A 22,629-nucleotide genomic window follows, 5' to 3' on the forward strand; every position below is an offset into this window, starting at 1 on the left:
CAAAGTAATTTAGTAGGATATTGGATAGAACGAAAGTCATTAAGTAGGAAATTGGATGGAGAGAAGTTAATTCTACAGGATATGAACCACACACTGATAATGGAAAACTTATTATAGGCCGAAATATTTCAAAAATGAGTTGGATTTTGACACGGTTATTTGACAATTTTTTTTTGGAAATGAAACAGCGTGAATTTGGAAAAGAAATTAATATAACTTGATACAAAGCTAGTTAAGGGTGCAATATATATTGTGACATACTTTCTTTTACAATAAAACAAATCTTTCAAAACGTTGATGTGCAGTTGCGTAACACAAAAAGATATATATGCGTAACCTACGGTCTGCAAGTCATGCGTTCGAAACTCAATTTTGTTTACTTTATTTTTTCTAAAGAATGTTGTCAAATTGTCAATTGCTGTTCAACTTGATTCATGAACATGAATTTCTAAAACGGGGCTTAAATTTTGAAAATGGCATACTTTCCCCCACGTTCACGTTGAAATCTCAAGGTGTACCATGCCACCTTAATTAATTAAAGCAGGTAGATTCAGCTGCACACCGAAGTAGAGCCCTGAAGTACTCTCCATGTATGTGCATTGTATAGTCATTATAGCTGAAGTAACATAGTGACATGCTTCACCGAGCCATACAGCGAAATCAACAATGATTCTGATAGACAACATTTAAGATGTCGTGTATTTTTTACTCGAAAATACATTTTTATGAACACATAAAAGGCATACAACTAGCATGGTGTATTTTTTTTTTACAGAAAGAAAAGAAAATCGATAAACTCTTCAGCGGCTGAGATAATAAAATGTCAGCCCGTATTGAATGCTTCTGGCATTAGAAAAAAATACTTTAAAAAAACCACCTAGATTCTCTCACGACATGTGGATTAAGAATACAAAGCAAAATCGGAGGGACATCATTCCTAGGTAAATTGATCAAAATAATATAATTCTTGGTGGTGGTTTACCAGGACGCGAAATACCTGGTATAAGATGTTGGTGCTATTCCGTCAGCCAAGAGTTGATCCCTACCTTAGATATACATGTACACAATCTTGACTCTTGCAAAATATGTTTCTCTTACAATTATTTTTGCATCACAACTGATTCTTTAACTGAAGAAATCTGTATTAAAGAAAAATGAATTCCCACAATTCTTAATATCAATTTCAATTGTTAAAGGATAAAACAGTCTACCAGACTTGGACTACGCTCACAGAAAGGAAAAGAGTATTTGTCCTTGAACCCCGGAGAGAAATATGACAGATGTAAGGAACACATTGTTTACATTGAATTATATGAAGACAATACTAGCATCACCACACGAACACGCTTTTCAGTACATTGCATGGTTTGTGTGCACTTCAAATAAAACAATTAACACTATATATGTACATGTTTAGTTTTCCATGTTTTAGAGTGGTTTCAAAAACTGAAAGCGAAGGTCTCGGTTGTGATAACCGCAAGCACATGCAACAGCAAGCATGTCATAAACGCAAATATTTATTTTCTAAAATATTGACTTGGTTCATAGAGTATTCCACCAATGGACTTTCACGTGAATATTGGTCCTAATTCACGATCAACTTCACCCCCTTCCACAGAGTCCCTACCCCCTTCTTCTCCAGAGTCCCTGCCCCCTTCTTCCACAGAGTCCCTGTCCCCTTCTCCCTCCCCCTCCCCCTCCACAGAATCATCACATAGCTCTTTCTCCTGGGTTACCTGGTTCTTGCACTGAGAGTCGTGTCCACCACACGATCCGTTTCTAATGGTCGTGTCATGAGAAATCTGTCTTAACTGAACGTACGAGTTTGGATGAAAAGTCTCACGGCGCGCAGCCTCCGAAGGAGCAAGAGAACGAAACAACAGAACGAAATGAACTATGTCCAGGATAAGGTTGCCACAGGCACCGAATCCGGCAAGTAGAAGAGACCAAGGGAAGTAAAACGTCAGGTTTTGGTTTAATTTTAGTTTATTGGTTGACGCTACTTCCGCCGTCCAGTTGAACACGACAGCTGACAGCAAACAGACTGTAATCAAATAATGAAAAGTTATCATATATTTTTTTTTCTAGGGTTTTTCAAAACATGCGTACAGTATAGAAACATATTATTGATCTTACTCTCAGAAAAAATAAATGATATTCAATGACACACTGACAGACACTTTGAATGTTGAAGAAATCAGGTACTTATAAAATTATGCCGAAATTTATTCTTACATTGATTTTTTTTTCCCTTTTGAAATAAGAGCTATTCAAAACATAGATTACGGTACATATTTATCAAAAGTTTCGTATTTCGTCAAGTTAATAATCCCCAATATCTCTCTTACTCTCCTACCCCCCCCCCCCCCCCGTGCTCTCTCTCCCTTCTCCACACTCTACTTACACGATATTGTAGAAGTAAGGACTACGACTAAATGATATCGCAAAAAGCTGCTGGTTTTGCAGAGAAATGGAACACAGAATACAGCGGCTAGAATGGAGGCCAGCAGCGCCAGGGTACACAGTACCTGTGACCAGACGCGCAAGGAGTACTGGATTTCTGAAAGACACAATCATTATTTTAAGCTTTAGTACTATACAAAATGTAAATCATTTCTGGAAAACATGGCGATTGCTTTACTTCATATTTCATATGATATCTAAACTTCAACACACAACAATTGCACTATTCATAGTTATAGTACATGTACTACCATTCATTTCTGGAAGACACAACGATTGTTTTACTTTAAATTGCACATGGTATCTAAACTTCAAGACAGAACAATTGCACTATTTATGGCTATAGTACTACCAATCACTTCTGGAAGACACAACGATTGCTTTACTTCATATGATATTATAGCATTGAATGATTTATTTTTGACGTCGTCGTGTCAATAACTGCCGTCAGGTGAGCAGACAAATTGAATAACGCGCGTTAGCGCGTTATGATAATTTGTCTGCTCACCTGACGGCAGTTATTGACACGACGACGTCAAAAATAAATCATTTAATGCTTATATTTACATTCCCTTACTGAAGAAATCAATTGTTTACTGAAATAAATCGATATAAAGTGAAGACCACGGAGGGAGTAAATTAGTAACAGCAAGAACAGCTGATTTGTAATACCGGTTTAAACTGGTTTTCACAGAGACCGTTGAGATGAGATCGACGAGCATGAAAATATAATCCATGAAAAATAACTATTGAAATGTTGCTTTTAACAATAAAGTCAACTGTTTTGTTGAATAATTATAAAACATGGTGTTTTGACAACATTTATGAAATACATTTTTTAACCGATTACATAGAAATCACTGTTTGAGAACTACTTATGTAAATTACATGTAAATTCATACGCAGTGAATAGGTGTTGCATTTAGAGGCATTTAAACATCACGGAATTTAATGGAAAAACACAGTAGAATGTAAATATATAAAATTAAAGACAAGACAACTGCATTACCTAATTTATACCGAAAACACATTTCTCCATCATGCTAAATGTTGACGATGAGAAGGAGGGCAGTGTTGTTTACATGTAGCAGTACTATTATCGCAACATTCACTGTCGTCGAGATTTATGAGTTTTCTAATTAATTAAGATCTTGTATTTTTGTAAAAGATATAGTTGGGATACAAAAATCAGAGAGTTGGAAAAAAAGCTTTTTGGTCATGACCCATTCATTTGCAATTGTTTGTGCAAATTAATTCCTGGAAAAGCCAGGAAACTGAAGAAGACCTCGTTTGATGGATGTTCTGCGTACGAATCTAATTATGCTTCGCTGCCTCATTTAAGGATGACTGCGAAGTGTGCGTTTAGTTATTTGCCTAGTGTCACACAGGTGCAAAGATAACATAACAATGTATTAATATTTAATATTCTGGTATTCTTTTACAGATTATTGAATTTTGATGTCAATACCCGGTATGTAACAAAAATTATACAGCAACATGCCACATTCTATAATATGCAAACAAGAGTTATAAGAAAGAACAAACAGTAATAAAATATGGGTCTTATTATCAAAGATCTGAATAATAAAAAAGCTTTTGTTTAATATTGTGCGAAGTAAGCATGCTTACAAAACAAGTATTACATGACTTTTTAGTCTAATCTAATGTTCAAAATATTTCACTTGATTTCGCATTACTGTCCATTGCATTTATTTTCTATTTAACATCAAATGCGATTGCAGATCACTCTCAGTCTCTCTATAAGTGCCCTGAAATCGGCGTACTGCAGTAAAGAGAACGTTGCTCTTTTTAGCGATATTCAATTATTCATTAAATTTTAAAATGCTTTTATAAATTGCACATCAATAATCTGCTGTAACCCAACTTCATCTAATAAAACAACAAACTAAGGGATGAATTCTGGTGAACAGATGGGTAATTTGATGCTGATGTCAAGTAGAGTTTCAGACATGTTAACAGGGATGCATTATAGACGGCCAATTTGCCTAATGGACTAGGTTTTCACGTCTCTGTGATTGCTAAAGTAAGCCCAATCTATTTTCTATGGCTCCATGGAGATTTTTTTTTACGATCCAAGGTGTTGAAGACACAAAACTATGAATTTGCATCTTTTTCTAACAAATACCTGATTACCACGAGAGATGTTTCAAAATCATTTACATATCAAACCCGAGGAAAGGTCTAATTGCCAGTACGCGGAAGTCTTGGGAAATAAAACTTAACAATTATATGGGTGTCCTGTTTGCAGACAATGATTTGACAATCCTTATTGTCTAATCTTTAGCAGAGAAGAAATCGATATCTTAAGCGTTAACACGAATATTTGATCACTTAATGCACATTTATCCTCCGCATTAACATACAGTATGCGTGGCCTTGTGAAGTGGTCCACAGCCAGAGATAGTACACATACGTGTAATTACAAAGGTTCGGCTAAAGTGATCTTTCATAATGTTACGACAGATTGAAATGATACTGTTACCTTGGCAACAGTTACCTCAAGCAATAATTTTTACTCCATGCGTAACCACTTATACTTTCTGTATATTTACACGACAATTGATATGGTTACTGAACATTTCAAATTGCAAATAAATTTTACTTCCATCATAAAAAAGGGACAACTGAAAATAAAATATAATAAAGAAACCTCTCCGAATTTTCTTTCCTTCATAAAAAAGCACACATAAAAATATTCTCAAAGAACAAGCAAACAAAAGGAGAATTAATTGACATGACAGACTACCTTTGAAATTATTGCCATTTGCTATGTCCTCCTTGAAGGCTTCATGGTGTGTTACCGAGCTGCAGGCACCGTTTTCACATTTAACTGTATACCACAGGCCGGTGTAAATCTCCACACTGCGGACATCATCCGTGTAGTTGTCGGTCAGGAATTCCGTCATGACGACCCATCCGTGGGTGCTGAAGGCGAGGATCTGGAATATAGTGGACACACAAGCCAGGCCCAAAAACAGGACGGAGAACAACGGATTCATAGTACACTTCGACGAATTCACGGGGACGATGCTGTATTCATCTGCCATTTTATCGCTCCGTCATGCTTTTTCTGTATTTTGTTGATATATTTTTTTTCATACAAGAACAAACAAGCGATTGGATCGTCCTCCCTGCCACCACATCTGCAAAGATGTCATAATATTAGATCCGAGATTTTTGGGTTAGTCTAAAATGTGGTTTAGCCGTAGGTTTCCCCCCAATCGCCACGTTAAAACGGATCAGCTTTTGTTCGGTATCAAGGCGCATGGGAATTTGCTCTGACATACAAAAGAAAAGGGTAAAACAGAGCTGTATCGATACATGAATATACAGTCTTTTGTTAGGAATATATCTTTACCAAGTAAATTCAATATAAATATTAAAAAAATGAACCTATGATCATCAATTTGGCAGAAACGAATTACATGACACCAGCATAAAGATTACGCTTTTATCTTTTCATCAAATGAAGAAATACATACGTAATCTACGTCGAATCCAGTTTTCCCATCAAAGAAATAACACCAAGGTTTAATTTCCGGAGAATGAATACTTCACAGCTAGGATTTAGATAACGCCACACATTATGTCGCCGAATCAATACCAACCAGGTGAACCAGTCACCCAGTTGTATAGTGCTGTGTATAAACTAAAACAGATGCGTATTGTACTATCATTATCCACAACATTTTCTCGCAGATTTATCTACACAGTGCACGTCTTTTTTTCGCGAATGTTTATAACGACTTCCAACCCGGTGTGTAAGTGAACTATTGTTTTCCTATTTTTTCGCTTGAACGGTAATTTAAATCCCTTCGAGTCGCAGTATCAAAGGATTGTTGTAAAAATCAAACAAAAATTCATTTAGATTAAATATTTAATTTAAAAAACCTATAAGCTTCATAATATATCGATCCTGTTGTACAACGATTTTTTTAATGCCCTATAATTAATAATAAACTCATAAATTACCTTTTTCACTGTTCGCACTAAGTCCTCAATAGCGCCCTCGTATATGACAAATTCAAATAAGAAAGCGGGGCTCATCAATTAAGTGCCATATTTTGGACGGACCCTTGTTCATTCCCCTCCCCGAGAAGACCCGTAATTAACTATGTGTAAAGACCCATTCACGCTACACTGGAATTTCTATTCTCGAAACAACGACAAAGAAATCCGATAGTAAAAGACATGCATTATTTTTCGGACGTTGTCGGTAACCCAATTTATTTAAGCAGGGAGGTTTAAATTTAATTCTGTCGACCCCCTGTCAACCTTCATTTATTGGTTTTCAGGTGGGGAGAGGGGTGTCCGATGCAGACAAGAAGATAGGAAATTGTAACAGAGTTGAAAGAAATTCCAGTCACTTTAAACATGCATGAGAATTAGCCAAAGAAACCAACCGCAAATCTGAACTTTAGACTTTGCTTAACTGAAGTCAACAATTGACGAGTGATCGGTTTACTTCACATCCAGGGTCTTTTACATTCACAGACACGTCAGGTGTGGGCGAAATACCCCGGATGAAACACCCGAAATTGATTCCAAATATACCCCCCCCCCAAAAAAAAAAATCCCCGTAATGTCCTTTTGCCTTGTGAAGCTTTTTATCAGGTCAAATTCTCGGCTTTCGATTTCGATTGGCGTGTACCTTTGCCAACTGGTTTGGAGAAATGACACCCAGAGAATGTTTTAAAAGTCGTGTAACTTTCCCCGCCATAAATAGGTTGTCCAAGCCATATCTCTGACAGGTATCCCTCTCAAGTTTGCACTGGGTTTAGGCGGTGTTATATCCTCCGCCTCAGTCATATAACCCGGATAGTATCAGTCAGTGCAGAGAACAAATGTATGTGTGTCACTGACAATGCTTTAAATGGGTTCTTGGTAGCGGGCAACAAAAAGTCACACAAAACATATGAATGATTTTCAAGCATTAAATTTTCCAATACAGAGTAAAGCTAATATCAGTATTACTAATATGTAAAGTTTTACATATACATGCAAGAAACTGCCTGGTATCACTTTAATCAAAAAAAAATCCGAATACATAGTTCATTCCATTTCATTTTTTTCTTTATGTGTATACAGTGACATCTGAGTAACGGAAGAGCTACTAGTACTTGTCATGCCAACTAAAAAATAAATGCTCTATAATTGTATTTTAGGGCCAGGGAAGAAAAAATAGGTAAATTTTGTATGATTGAATTATTATTAGAAGTACAGTTTTTGTCAGTATCAACTTAAAGGAAAAAGTTAAATCGCAAAACTGCTCACTTCTCTGGAAACTTAAGTTACAATCAACATTAAACAATCAACATTAAACAATCAACATCTCCCAATTATCACCGGTGCCATCCATTTCTAGAAGCGTCATGTCTTCAAGTTTGTAATTCAGATCTAGCTCATACACGCTTAGGAATATTACCTGGCTCCACCGTCACAAAAATTTTCAAATCCCTCAACTCATTCTTCAACTCAAATTCTTTCAAGAAAAGTGCATAAAATTGAGGACAAACCTCAGATTTGAGGCTGAGTATTGACTTAATTTTAAGCCGTTTATTTATCACAAAAAATTGAGATATTCGGACGATTTGCCTGAAAATAAAGTGTTCTGATGACGAAGGCTCCACTTTACAAACCGTGCTTCGGGAATCAGTAGAAAAATGCAGTAGTTCACCACGAGGTTAGAATTTGAGGACATTCGTTATAAGTTGAGGTAAATCTGTTTTGTCCTTTTCACATATCAATATGTACTAGTATTCCAATAATCTCCATTCAGGTTTTGGTGTTGTTTTTATCTATTGCAAATTTGTTATATGCGCAAACAGGTGGGTATATTATTAGCTTCGTTAAAAACTGCCTTTCCTTTATTGACTATACCGGTAAAAAGCGAGCAAAAGGGGAAAACCGGAAGACCTTCATACATGTAACATAGATAAATCATTTCCGGTCCTTTTCACTGTATGTGAGGTCTGACGTCGTCTCTGACCCGGATGTTGTCCCACTCTCGGCTGTTTAGGTTCATGGCCTGTCGATTAGGGAAGGGGTTAGGTTCAGTGATAGGGTACGCAACTCCGGCTCTCCACACGGTAACTGGTTTTAAAAGCTTTTCCAAAACTCGAACCTAAAATGATATCGTAATGACGATTTACAATTTCATTATCTCATCAACTTACAAGATACGCGAGGTCATATTAAATAGACCTGTTTTGCCATCTGAAACACTCCTATGTCATTTTGTAAATGCATGTATTATTACTGTCAAAAAACCACCAGCCACTCATAGATTTTTTAAGAAAAAACTAACAAGTCCCATCAATCAACTCTTAATAAAAAAATATTCAAAACAAACCAACCAACTTTTTAAAAAATCGCGAAAAAAATGATTTCGCGATTTTCATAAGAAGAGACTGGGTCTCAAAGAATATTTTCTAATTCTAACTATCCTTTTAATAGAACGTAATTATTGAAAATCGCCATTAAGTTTGTACATGTACTATACGTGTAGGAAAAAAAGGTATAAAAGGGCCCACAATATGACAAACTGATCCTCTCCGACAATATCAGAATCGTATTAGAATCGTTTTTAATTTAATTTACAAGACCTTGGACTGTCGTTAGGATGTAACTATCTTTTTCTTGCATTAATTAAAACATTTCTTGCGCTTTTTCAGTTAAACATCTCGGTAAACAAACCTATAACAAAAAAGACGCCGGTTTCAAGTGAAACATACACAAATTGCGTATTCTTTGCTCAAAAGCCAGACAAATCTTGTTAATTTCAAAGAGCCATGGCCGAGTGGCAAGCATTGAATTATACAGACCTACATTACATTTCATGATTGCTGTTTGACACAACTACCCAAAGTCCAAGCTATTGTCAAAACGATTCTATAATGCGTCAAGCATATGAATGATGACTACAATTATCGCCGAGTTTTAGAACCATTTTAACAAGACCTTGGACTTTCAGTAGGACGTAGCTATCTATTTCTTGCGTCAAAACAAGTTAAAAATGACGCGATTTCAAGCGAAATATGCACCGATTGCGTAGTCATAGCTCAAAAGCCAGACAAATCTTGTTGATTTCAAAGAGCCATGGCTAAGTGGCCAGCAATGAAATAGACCGGCCTACGTCACATTATTGTTAGACACAACTGTACCAAAGTCCAAGCACTAGATACCTGGGATTGAGAGTCTTCCATTGGACACTGTCCGTCATGAATTTTAAGAACAGTGATGTCCGCCTCTTTCCCAGGGGTCAGACTGCCAATCACGTTACCCAGTCCTATTGCCTTTGCTGGCGTTGACGTCACGGCTCTGATGACATCCGAAAGTGGCATTCCTGTAGAATGAACGGCGTGGTTGAAGATAGTATCTCTTCAAGACTTGGCAAAGAGGAATAACTCTAATTCATTTGCGACACTAATTAAATGATGCTGCCATGCACGGGACAAATTTCATTAAATAATTAGAGTAAAACAAGTTAGAGCAAATTGCCAGGAACGAACGATTTTGCAAAAATTGTTGTAAACGTATTTCGTTATATCCTATAAGTTTATGATACGCTGCAAGATATGAGTGGGATAAAGCTGTTTCCCCTGAAAAATACCCAGTTTTAATTAAAATGCATGTATAATATATTATAAGTGTTCACTGTAATCTTGGTTCTAGTCAATCAACAGACCTAGGTGTAAGAATTTAGACATCACGGTCGGCAGATCGTACACAGGTCCCCGGTGGTTGCCCGTATGTAGATCGGTGCTGATCGTGTCGGGGTAGAAGTTGGAGCGCGCGCAGATCTCCGCCACTGTCCACCCAAAGGAGCCCTGGCCGTGGCCCACGTCAAACAGGACCCCCCTTTCCTTGGCCCGGTTGACATCTGGGTAGATGGCCAGGGTCTCTTCGTCCACGATACAGGAGCGGTAGGGGTGGAACGTGTGGGTGTACAGGTCTCCCGGTCTGAGGTCTCGCGGACATCCTAGTTCTGTGGAATCATCTGGAAACAACGGGAATAACATTGAATAAAACTGTGTATATCCAACCAGCAAAATTTAATTATTACTAGCAAATATTGTAAAGTATAATGCTTGTAGCATTTATCATTTTGTTGTTTTGTTTGTTTGTTGTTGTTTTTTTTTGTATTTTGTTTTTTATTGCAATCATGAGTTTAGTATATTTACTCCTTTTTTATCCTGTATATTTATCAACTCAAAACCTTTAAATAACAAAACGCATTAATGTTTTTTTTTTAATTTGTCTTCCTCAATCTTACCTTAATCAGTTCATTAAATAGCAAATGATGATGATATCATACTCCATTTCATCTCGTATGAAAGTGTTAAATGAGCCAAAAAAAATATTTTAGATACAGACATTTTTACCAGAATAACATACAGCTATATTAATCAAACACATGTATTACATGCATAAAATATGAATAAATTTGACAGATCTCGATACACTTATTCATACATTGAGTAGTTGCTCGTCAGTATTTTCTTGATGTGCGTGTTGGCAAGGGGTCCAGCATTCTAATATTGTGATATCTTTTAGCTCATTGAAGTATGAATACTTGTGTATAACATGTATTTTATTTGTGAACATAATTGGAACAGTATTGGCCTACAGACAGGCAATTTCAGCAAAAGTACAGTGAAATGTGACAATCTGAAACTTATTTAGTATAAAAAGTACATGTAGTGTGTCACAATTCAGTATATACATACTGTCCCAAGATATTTATGCATCACAATTATCTTAATTGATATAAATATTCATAATTATATATACTTCGTTTCCAAACATTGACTTTAAAACAATTCCAGTATTAACCTTCTCCTTTCGATTTCTGAAAATTCCAGAATGGAAATCTCTCATGATATGAAACCGTAAGAATTAGAAATCCGTTTCCATTTTTTGTTCTTCGGGTAAAAAAAGTGGATCAAATCTACGTACAAATCTACGAGGGGTTCTCTTATATCGATTTCAATTGTTCTTCCTTCTTCAGATATGCTTATTCATTAAAGAAAATCAATACAAAGTGACGGAAATAGAAACCTGGGGCAGAGTATTCAACATTTTTAAAGACACTAATTGCCGGAAGAAAAAAAAAATAAGTTAATAACAGAAACAGAAAGCGTGCAAATATACAGTACCGGGACCAACTTGGGTTTTTACAGTTGACATGGTGTGATGAACCATCAGAGGTACGCCAGCTCTCTCGGACGCCAGTAAAGCTCGCCTGAAACAAATCCCAACAATTATATATACTATATATTGAATGCAATCATAAGCATGAATGTGCCCTAGATTCCAGCAAGCTTTCTACATGTAAATACAGACTTAGAGGCCCCATGTACTTAAAATGTCTTCCATTTATATTTGTCATTTTTAAATACCAAAACGGTAGAATTTCGACTTCTTATGGAAAAATGCAGTGTGTGCACAGTGCAAACTACAACTGCAGTTTCATAAAAATATACCGTCTTGGCATGTAATAGTAACGTTAAATATGAAAGTAGATTTACAATACGTCAGGGATTTTTTCGCATTCCATGTCAACTTAGTTAAAATAGTTTTCTATATTGTCAGAAATGAAGTATATGTATAATATTCTAGCATCTACTGCTTAGGTATTTTATTGGCGTCTTATAATCCAAAAAGATTACGATATTTCATCTGGTATACATATTGCAACTATACGGTATATAACAACATTTAAAACCATGCTCATATTAAAAAATCTTGTGATGTATGTTCGAAAGCTTGTGATGAAAACTCATAACCTGGCGTTCGACATAGTTTTACTTTACAACATTACCCATGATCACTTGGCTAGGTAAAATAGACCATAAAAACATAGCTCATCTGGAAAGAAACAACGGAACCAAACGATGAAGAATAAACCCAGTAGGCTAGACACCCGATAGCTAACCTACTGATTTACATTAACATTAATTTAGTGATTTATAATTACATTTTACAATCAATTTATTAATGTGTTAAAAGAAAAATGTAAATATTAAAAAAAAAATGCTTTCTTTGATGATTAATGTGGGTAATGAAGGTAGCGATCATTTCAGAAAAAAAAAAATAGATGACCCGCTAACGCAGGTTATGTATTTTTTCTGCAATGTCGCCACCTTCATACCCCGCATGAATCACCAAGGAAAGCATTTTATTGTTTTAAAAATAGATCTCTGTGCGCACCCCAATTTGGTTCCATGCATTGGTGCAGGGATCATGCAAGGTTTGAACTTACTTGAATCTACACAATATTGGGCATAACACAAATGACAGCAAATTTTCTTAATTCCAATTCAAAGAGGGCGTGGTCTTTTATATGAATATATTTTATATAAGCTTTGGTGAAAAAATGCACGATGTATGAAATGTTAAAGGCCCCTGATGATAGACAACGCTGCTCCAGATGAGCTAAAAATCTATTATTTTTCACTCAGAAGGTTTTTACGACCGGCATAGATACCATATTGTGCTAAATAACTGTACGATCGATTTATCAGAACCGTAGCATTTTCACATTAAAAAGAGACGGCAAACTAAGCTGCAATGCGTAAAAACGTGGCAAGGGAAATCAAAGCAGAATCAAATATAGTAAAGCTGTTGTTAGCTAAACACCGAGGCATAGTGAGATTTGAGCTTAATGTGCTGGAAAGTCACAAAAGACAAACAATGATATATCGACAGACGAGATCGGCTCCGTCCGTATTCCGTTATCGTTTGATAGCTATGTTTTACCAGGGGATACAATCAGTGTGTATTGATGATCAATACGTCAGACGCTCACACTTCCTCGTGGTTCATCGATCTCATCTCACCGCCAATCTTATCTTGTCATAAAAAGGAGACCAAACGGTTCTGTTGTTGATGGCAACAGAACACAGCGTTCGATTTAGTAACTAAATCACAGCATCAAATGAAAGCGGCATTATGACTAGAGATATGTCCATACGGCATGAATACCTAGCTTGTCAGATTGTAGGTAGCATAAAATGAACCTTCATCTTCTCACCAGGTTGAGCTTATTCTAGTATTTTACAGTTATGAACATGTATATGAGCAATAGACATCCCCCGACGAAACTTTCTAGGAATAAATCTTTGTATAACATATTATGCGGAAACACGACAACGTTCTGTTATAGGCTAGCCAACTGAGCTCCAGCAGTTTGCCAAATCTATAGTTAGACTTTAAATAACAAATTTTAGGATGATTACGAAGTATCTGCAGCTGATTTCGTACGAAAGGTAACTGTAACGTATCTAATCACGTGACGTTGTAGACCAATCGGATGACAATGATAACCTGTAATGAAATTGTTTCAATTTATTTCTTAAAAAAAATTAACGATTGTATAAATACATCGACCTGTTTCTTTAAAAGTAAGTAAACAGCAAAATACGGAATAGTAAATCAGATTAATATAAAAGGTCAGCGTCAAAAATAAGGATACAATGCATTCTTTCCCAAGTATTTTCTTTGCTAACAGCAAAAAAATGGTGTCAATGGAAAAGTCCTACTATCATGACACAATGTCAATGGCCCTCACTCATGCAAATCTTTGTATAAAGGTAGATGGAACATTGAACGATTTTTTTTTAACTGGGCTAAATGCAAAATAAGGAATAATGAGGAAAGGTTATGGTATATGATATTGCGCGACAGATCAATTGCTCTTACTTATACGTATCTTTGTGTGAAGCGGGATGTAAGAGTGTCACGTGATTGCGATTGATGTCTAAAAATAGTACCATTGGGATGGACACGGTAAAATGAAACGAAATTAAAAGTACTTTAATAATTTGCGATAATAAATATTGTAGCTTTGAATATGGTCAAATAATATCAGTTCATTAAGAAGAAAACAGCCCTTCGACAGACCACTAGCTAACGACAAAACCCGTGTAAACGTATTTACAGTCTAAACTGCGCAAAAATATCTAAATATTAAATTATTCTTGGGCAGACAATTGTTTTCGTTAAAATAGAACGCATTAACTAAAACTTCAGCTCATTGATATCGCATTGAAAGTTATAAAATTATTTGTTTATTTCTTTTTTCGAACAAACGCGTAACTTTCGAGATATACAACAGATTTTGAAGAAATGCGTACTTTTCGCGAATTAAATGCGTAACTTTGAACATTATTACGCATAACGTTCGTAAATAAACACGACACTTTCACAAACAAAAAAGTAACTTTTGCTATATAGTGCAAATATCCATACACAGAAGGGGTAGCGCGTTTCTAAACAACAAACAGTTTTCAATATACTATTAAACATGTATTTTTAAAATTGGCTATAAATAAATACAAATAGAAAACCCAGTCGCAGGTTCAATACTTGCCTGTAAGCTTCGTGTTCATTTTTCCCATCATTTGCGATAGAATCCGACAGCCGGACTTTGATACCCACGATCAGGTCACGGTTTTCCACTACACACTTCGAACACTCGTCAACTGACACTACATTCAGAGAGTCCAGTTCTCCGCCGGGGGCTTAAAAATGAAAATCCAGAAAATAAAATGACCTGTACTTTTCAGTCTGGTGTCTGGATAGGTGTCACTTTTATGGAATAGTTTCGCACAAAAGATTTAGTCAAACTATTGAATAAATGGGCTGATCTCGGATCTGACTGTTTATATGATGTGTATCTATTCCTAGAAAATTAACTGTATTTGTTTTCTCTGTAATTAATCACCTGTCGCAACATTTCGAGCCTTTCCGACAAATGAAGCAGAAAAACAACTTCGGGCGTACATGAAAATTTTAAAACTTTTTTTTTATAAATATAGAGTACGTACATGTATTATTTGCTAGGAATTGAGCTAATCTTAAAATTCAATGATACTAGTTTACCATTAGCATCAAATGCACCACAAAAGAGACATTCAAGACCAATTTCTAGTTAAGGGGCGAGCTCCGCATGCTTCACCAACACTGGCGGAGCTTAGTAAGTCCTCTGGTAAGAGATTGATCCAAGGCAGCCTTGACATTACGTAATCTTAAATTAGTCAAAATTTTTTGCAATTTTTACATCTGACAAGTAATACAATAGAGGTATATATATATATATATATATATATATATATATATATATATATATATATATATATATATATATATATATATATATATATATATATATATATTTTTTTTTAGATATGTTGCAAATGTCCGAGAAATCATTCAGTTGCAATTGGTTTGACATTTAGTTACAGTAATACGTTTCCCAATATCTGGAATGAAATGCAAAACTGCTGTCAAATTAGTTCGAATGTGTGCTTAAAAAAGAGGAGGTGCTATACATATAGCGTTTATAAGCATCCATGCTGGTAGCACGGTACGTACCTCCCGAGGTGCAACCCGATGCTGCCAGACCGTGCTGGGCAATGTGAAGGAACGCCAGGACTCGAGTTTTACTGTTGTCAGCAACATACTTCCGCAAACCTTCAAACGTTGAGGAGCCTTATAAAATAGAAAACGTGTATCAGCGTATATACTTTTGAAAGGGGTCTGGGAATAAATTGTATGTGACTACTGATTTTCACCGAACGCGAATATTTTTACGACTTTTTACACAGACCCCAGTCACCAAACAGGATCAACAAAAGGTCACGCCCCTGTCACACTGTTCTAACATCTAATTGCCAGCAGATTTGTTGCCAGTATGTTCTGGTGTATATATTCAAGACTGAATCACGACTACTTACGAATATTTTTTCTGAATTATATAACAACTTCTATACGACTATACAATTTAACTGATTTGAAGTGCAGACATATCTTTTATTATTGTGGTAAAATGCGTGGCGTAGAGAGACGTGAACAGAAGAAAAGGATGGGCACACTGGAAGTGTGTGTCCACTATGGAAGACTTTGTCCGTGCTTACAAACGGCACTGATATCTACGAAAGCCCATTGAGCTCATTTTCGTAGGTAAAAAAAATATTTTTTTCGCGAATAAACGCGAAACTTTCGCGAATAAACGCGTAACTTTCGCGAAAAAACGCGAAACTTTCGCGAATAAACGCGTAACTTTCGCGAATAAACGCGTAACTATCGCGATATAACGCGTTACTTTCGCGAATAAACGCGAAACTTAAGTATAAATATTGTTATTTCATAGAAGAACCCCTATGAAGAATAATTACTGAAAACAAATATATTAATTTAAATAAAACAAAATAATATTATATAAAGATGTAAATGAATTAGATTTAACCTTATACAAATTAACATAAATTCAAACGTAGGAAATCTTAAAAATCTTAGTACTGATTTTCAAAGGACATAATGCATTGCGCTTCTCACATTCTAATGGGCGCTGTATTATTGAAAATGAGGCAGCAACATATTTTAATTATTTATAACAATTTTAATTCGAATTAAACGTTTTATTAAGTATCATTTTAGAATTTAAAGGATATCATCGTTTAAAACGTTATAATATATGTTATATCGCCGCGACATAATTAACGTCTAGTTTAATATCAGAAAGATAAGTCAAGCTGTATATTGAAATTTTTAAGCTTTTGTTCAAATCTAGATGACGTAAATTCGTCCTCCAAATTTATCACAAATGTCATTTAAAAATGAATACTAAGATTTTAAAGGTTTCTGACGGTTAAATTTATATCAATTTTATAAGAAAAAGATAATCAATGAATGCCTGTTCGAACACAGGGTCGGCGAACAAATGAAAATCGTAATATGATGCTCAAACTTATTATCTACTTGGGACATATAACATATAAAAATGTTATAAAGTTTTATCAGATTTATTAATATCTATATGTAAAAAAGATAATTTTGTCTTAAAAAATCAACGTAACACGGATATTATAATAATAAGTATTTTATGATAAAAAACTTAAAATGTGTTTGTTTTCAATCGGTTTTCTTCATAAAGCTTTGCATGAAATGACAATATTATTTAATGGTTTCGCGTTAATTCTCGTAAGTTTCGCGTTAATTCGCAAAAGTTTCGCGTTATATCGCGAAAGTTTCGCGTTCATTCGCGAAAGTTACGCGTTTATTCGCGAAGCTAACGCGATTATTCGCAAAAATAACGCGTTATATCGCGAAAGTTTCGCGTTTATTCGCGTAACTAACGCGTTATATCGCGAAAGTTACGCGTTTATTGGCGAAAGTTTCGCGTTTATTCGCGTTATTAACACGTTATATCGCGAAAGTTTCGCGTTTATTCGCGAAAGTTACGCGTTTATTGGCGAAAGTTTCGCGTTTATTCGCGAAACTTTCGCGATATAACGCGAAACTTTTGCGAATTAACGCGAAACTTACGAGAATTAACGCGTTATATCGCGAAAGTTTCGCGTTTATTCGCGAATTTTATTTTTTTTTACCTACGAAAATGAGCTCAATGGGCTTTCGTAGATATCCAGCAATGAGAGCAACATCCAAACAAAAACCAGCAGGTTAAACTATGTTTGAAAATCTAAAACTAATGTAAACGACAAAAACCATGAAGATCGAGAAAAATGTCGTTCCACTAGACCTGTTAGTCCAGAAGTTTAAGTAGCAATAAACAGAGGGCAGTATAGGTCTTGCTAGAAATACAGCAGCATCTCTGAGTAACCTGTAGAAATCAACCCAGTACACTAGACACAGTAAGCTAAGACTTTTTTTTACCCAAAACTATAAGCTAAACATTTTGGACCCAAAATCAGTAAGTTAAGAATTTTCGAAACAAACGTCACATTGTTGTTGGTATACTGAACAGAGCTCTGGATGACAACTGAGAAAGAAATTGATATAAAACTTGATAAAATATTATGAACTGGGATACACTGGCCAAACAAGATCTCTAATCCACAACTACTTGTATAGAATGGCTGGAGCAAAGCTGTACAACAGTTGGCACCACGTACAGTAACATGCATGAGCCTATACCTCTCAAAAACCGTCCACCATGCTTTGTTATTTCCCACCGTGCATCTCCTGATGTTTGTTGGGCTTCCGGACCCCCCCCCCCCCTCCCGGGTTTTTTTTTTCCCTCGGAGTCGGAGAACGTGTCACGTTCATTCCATCTAGGTGCCATCTGTTGTACAGCTTTGCTCCAGGCATACCCCTTGGCGGTGCGTTTTCAGGAAGACAATCTGTAATACTTATGCTTTTAGTTTACGTGTTTCCTTGCAATATCACACGACAATACGCCAAAACACTCTATTAAGGCCAATACAATTTCGTCGCCCTGAAATGACAAGGGGTTAGCAAGGTATTTGTATGCTATAATCATTGTCGTAATAATTTCTACATCTCCAATATTTATGTGTTCCATTCGTTTGTCTTGAACTGGTATTTAAAACCATTCTAACAAGACCTTGGACTTTCAGGAGGACGTACCGATCCATTTCTTGCGTCAATGACGCGGTTTCAAGCGAAATGTGCACCGATTGCATAGTCTTAGCTCAAAAGCCAGACAAATCGATAATCCCCTTTGATAAATCGCACTTGAATTAGCATCAATTTTATTGTCTTCAAGCATAATAGATCACAGCACCTACAATAATTGTGCAATTTTAAAAAGATACATCGTGTGATTTTGGATACTAAGTTGAAATTACACCCTTGGAAACCTCAACATAATGGGTTAGGAATATATAAGGCTTTCGTGCCAGGCGAGCAAAGCAGAGCATATTGAAAGAAAAATCAGATATCTCAACTATTATGGGACTTAGACATATTCATTGTAGATGGTTAGAATTCCTTATCTTTGTGTAAAAAGCAGTTGAAATTTGTGGGGAAAAAGCCGTGTGGAAGTTCCGGTGGACAGTGTGGCCCATGGGCCTTTTTCCTTTATAGGTTTCATATTCTATATAGTTTTTTTTTATTGTTTTATTGTTAAATATGCATTAGTAAATTGCATAATTAATAAGTATCGAACTGAGAATATTAAGTCGCCTTTTCGTAAATTGTTCAATAACAAACGCAGATGTTTGCTCAGTTTGTTCAATTTCCCCTCATTTGGCCCCTGTGATGTCTAGACAAATATATTGGTATAATTAAGTCTGCAATAGAAGCAAATAAATATGCATACACCTTAGAAGATCTATTGGAAAATTGAAGAGCTTGTTGATAATTTACTTAAAACAACGGAATTGTCCTTTAAAGACGGGGCCTTGGACGTCGACATGCATGAGGTCGTTTTATAACATGTACAACGAGCTTTCAGGCGCCATCTTGGTTTTTTTCCTTCCCGCACAGACGTGACTGAACTAGTCCACAGCCATATTGGAAAGAAAAGATCTACATGTACAATATACATAGACGTGTTACAAATATCATGTTGGATATGTCAAACAATTTTTATAGAGTTAAGATGAATATACCACGGAAATGGATGTACGTTTGAAATGGCCCTTTGTTACGTACGGCTCAAGTTGTTTTCGATGGGATTACTTTCAGAAATTTTATCCCTATCTGTAAATGGAGTTTCGTGTTATATGCTGGAACATGTTTCTTAATCGTAATAGAAAAACAAAAAGGGGCTTCGATATTGATTGATGGCTACATTAACAGCGCTCACGAAGTCCTGGGGCGCTGGTTTGGTTGATGTCCTTGCAAGCATAGGACCTATATATAGAGAGCTATTAATTTTAACCATGTTGCCAACATTTATTTACATCGCAATAAAAGATTAAATTGAACCCTTTGTGGTGTGATCCAAAATCCCTCTGTATTTCATTAAAAAAAAAATGAGGTACTCCAGGGATAAAATGTTATTGTCATAATTAATTCAATGGTAAGTATATATCGCACAGGCTTGTGGGCAGGAACAAAAGAGATTTAAGTCCTCTTAGTGTAACGCGAAGAAAAATATAACCCGCAGCTACGTGTCACTCTTTCAACTGTTCAAGGGCTTGAGCTATTTGCCACATACCAACTTCCTTGGATTGAACACAACACAGATGTATTGTGTGTGTAAGTGTAGTGTGTGTACACTGATGAGTCAGGCTGTCGGCGGTTTAACCGATGTGCTGGCACACTTACACTTGGCCAGCTAAGGCGAACTCCTATCTGTCTATTTAAAACCCGTATGCAATAGAATTGATTTGCTGGATTTGTTTTAACTATAAGATATGAATACCGTTTTTGTTTAATGTGTTGTTTGTGTCTTATTTTATTTGCTATCTATCGCAGCTTACATTTCTTTGTGCGATAAATTGTGACTGTACACAATAAAGGCGACCATTTTGTTTTAGTCCTACCTGCACTCCCGCCATCTACGATGGTTGTAACACCACGGGAAAGGCACTGTTCATCGGGGTTAATCCCTAATGGTGTAGAATATTGGTAGCAGTGAACATGACAATCGATCAGACCTGGCGTTACCAAGCAACCGGTAGCATCAAATGTCTCTTTTGCCTGTAACTGTATATTATTGCCAATCGATATTATCATTCCATCATTAACAGCTATGTCAGCAACAGTGTCCACTCCATTTGCAGGATCGATTATTCTCCCGTTTTTGACCAACAAATCAATTTGCGACATTCTTTCGTGATACTGTAGTCTATACCTCTGAAACTGTATCGTTATCTACATGTATATGTATAGATATCGGTACTATAAGTTAAACCCCTTCACGATAACTGAGGTACTGTTCTCTTGCAGGGCAAATTTATATACTTTGCTGAAAGTTTAGTAGGTAGATGATTAAAGACGTAAATGAAACAATTAACGTTACGTAATTTTTTTTTCACCAAATTATGTCACTTTGCCCTGCAAAAGGGCAGTACCGCAGTTACTGTGAATGTGTTGATAGCAGCTCTAATAGCCTCTATTACGAATATAATGGTGGCGTTTTTGCTAATAAAATATGTTGTGCTAGCTTATGGCGTGTCTACAGTACATACGTGTGTCACTTGAACAAACCAGTTAGTTACTAAATGAAAGGTTTGGAGAGCGCCCCTGGTTGATGTTAATATGGTGTACCATGTGACTGCATGGTAAAGGGTCGAAGGTCACGTGTGCATGTGACGTCACGATAGGCCATGAATTTTTACTACATTGTATAGAGGATATGGCAACTGTGTATTTGCAATGATTGAATTTGTGATATTTATTGCGTTCTAATACATAACACCAAACGTTATGTAGCATAACAAGATATGGTACGAGAAACGAGGTACCTACTTGTTGGGAATTTACCCGAGAAAACTCCAGAAGATGCAGTAGCAGAACATTTTAAGAGGTGAGTATAGCACACGTTGACCAAAAAAATTCAGGTCAGCCATTTTTGTAGCGCGGATTAAAGCAACCCTTTTAAAGTTGTTGGGTTGAAAGTTATGACTATATGCTTATACTTGTATCGTATTGTTACTGGGGGTACTAATTTTCTTCAAGGTGATCATAGATATAGGAAATATTTGACCAAGGAGACAGAAAATTAAAGGCGGAAAAGCTCGCCTCGAGGGAGCGTATAAAAATGTGATATTCCATTTGCCAGGCAGTTGATAAAAGATTTGACTAAATAATTCTTACGAAATATAAGACACCAAATAACATTAATTATGCATCCAATATTGTTTGTTCAAATATACTTATTTTAGTCTTGCGTACATCCGTTCTCATGAGTTATGAATATTATAATTTAGGTTGGAATGTCCATGTTCACTGCACAGCACACATTACACAAAAGCACAGACAGGGAAGGCTTGGGATAAATGCAGTTATATCTTCTCTCCATATCTCGATATGTTGTATTTGGCATGTGTAATATTAAACAGAAATGGTTTCAAACACTTTAAGAAATATTATAATTGAACAACAACAGAATTGATTTAATTTTTTTTCTCACTGTTTTTGATAGATCATAGATTTGTCAATTCTTGAATTTAATAATTTTATTTTAAACATGGTTCTTGATCTATTTCATTCAATGTTGTGAATCCTTTAATGAAGGATTCAGAACAAGGAAGCTGTGAAAAGCAGATTTATTTATCATAATGAACGATTCGAAGAATGTTGGGGCTGCAGTGTTTCCTTTTGCCAAGATCTCAAAATGTACAGGGATCTTCAATCCCATGATGCCAAGTAGATATTGAAGTGCTGTTGAGATTTCCAGAAAAGTAAATGCAATGCCAAATATCCTCA

At 35.9% G+C, this 22,629-nt stretch overlaps 3 protein-coding genes across 7 annotated transcripts in view; 1 reads left to right on the forward strand and 2 right to left on the reverse strand.

The window, feature by feature from the left end:
• Positions 1-670: 670 nt before the first annotated feature.
• Positions 671-6,930, reverse strand: LOC105328667 (uncharacterized). 3 transcript variants are annotated; one of them, XM_020067377.3, is made up of 5 exons: positions 6,457-6,930; positions 5,967-6,133; positions 5,231-5,762; positions 2,405-2,560; positions 671-2,044 (listed from the first exon to the last, which is right to left on the reverse strand). In XM_020067377.3, the coding sequence occupies exons 3-5, from the start codon at positions 5,529-5,531 to the stop codon at positions 1,569-1,571; spliced, it is 933 nt and encodes a 310-aa protein (XP_019922936.3). In that variant the 5' UTR covers positions 5,532-5,762; positions 5,967-6,133; positions 6,457-6,930; the 3' UTR covers positions 671-1,568. The 3 variants fall into 3 exon arrangements, with proteins under 3 accessions (XP_019922936.3, XP_019922937.3, XP_034337846.2); XM_020067378.3 differs by lacking the exon at positions 5,967-6,133 and having other exon boundaries at positions 5,231-5,627; XM_034481955.2 differs by lacking the exon at positions 6,457-6,930 and having other exon boundaries at positions 5,231-5,627; positions 5,967-6,379.
• Positions 6,931-7,403: 473 nt separating this feature from the next.
• On the reverse strand, positions 7,404-21,227 carry LOC105328670 (deacetylase Oant_2987). Of its 3 annotated transcripts, none has more exons than XM_020067380.3 (7): positions 20,742-21,227; positions 15,862-15,978; positions 14,858-15,008; positions 11,643-11,728; positions 10,172-10,471; positions 9,669-9,829; positions 7,404-8,608 (listed from the first exon to the last, which is right to left on the reverse strand). In XM_020067380.3, exons 1-7 carry the CDS (start codon positions 21,025-21,027, stop codon positions 8,441-8,443), a joined length of 1,269 nt encoding a protein of 422 aa, XP_019922939.3. In that variant the 5' UTR covers positions 21,028-21,227; the 3' UTR covers positions 7,404-8,440. The 3 variants fall into 3 exon arrangements, with proteins under 3 accessions (XP_019922939.3, XP_011427944.3, XP_011427945.3); XM_011429642.4 differs by having other exon boundaries at positions 10,172-10,483; positions 20,742-21,212; XM_011429643.4 differs by lacking the exon at positions 15,862-15,978 and having other exon boundaries at positions 10,172-10,483; positions 20,742-21,044.
• A 274-nt stretch (positions 21,228-21,501) lies between these two features.
• The window catches only part of LOC105328669 (protein split ends), a 37,713-nt gene continuing 36,585 nt past the window's right edge, over positions 21,502-22,629 (forward strand). The window contains exon 1 of the mRNA XM_011429640.4: positions 21,502-21,727. Within this exon, the coding sequence (XP_011427942.3) occupies positions 21,645-21,727 (83 nt within the window). The 5' untranslated portion in view covers positions 21,502-21,644. The remainder of the gene's footprint in view (positions 21,728-22,629) is intronic.

Source organism: Magallana gigas, chromosome 3, assembly GCF_963853765.1.
Source record: "Magallana gigas chromosome 3, xbMagGiga1.1, whole genome shotgun sequence".
NCBI lineage: Eukaryota > Metazoa > Mollusca > Bivalvia > Ostreida > Ostreidae > Magallana > Magallana gigas.

What these genes read in the sequence shown, in the direction of transcription:
- LOC105328670 (XM_011429642.4), bottom strand. Translation starts at nt 21,027, where the DNA reads ATGTCGCAAATTGATTTGTTGGTCAAAAACGGGAGAATAATCGATCCT. An exon ending in CGTAGATGGCGGGAGTGCAG is followed by an intron (nt 15,979 to 20,741) that starts GTAGGACTAAAA and finishes CTATTTTATAAG; the next exon opens with GCTCCTCAACGTTTGAAGGT. An exon ending in TGGAAGACTCTCAATCCCAG is followed by an intron (nt 8,609 to 9,668) that starts GTATCTAGTGCT and finishes ATATCATTTTAG; the next exon opens with GTTCGAGTTTTGGAAAAGCT.
- LOC105328667 (XM_020067378.3), bottom strand. Translation starts at nt 5,531, where the DNA reads ATGGCAGATGAATACAGCATCGTCCCCGTGAATTCGTCGAAGTGTACT. An exon ending in AAATGGCAATAATTTCAAAG is followed by an intron (nt 2,561 to 5,230) that starts GTAGTCTGTCAT and finishes TGTGTCTTTCAG; the next exon opens with AAATCCAGTACTCCTTGCGC. An exon ending in CCTTACTTCTACAATATCGT is followed by an intron (nt 2,045 to 2,404) that starts GTAAGTAGAGTG and finishes ATTTGATTACAG; the next exon opens with TCTGTTTGCTGTCAGCTGTC.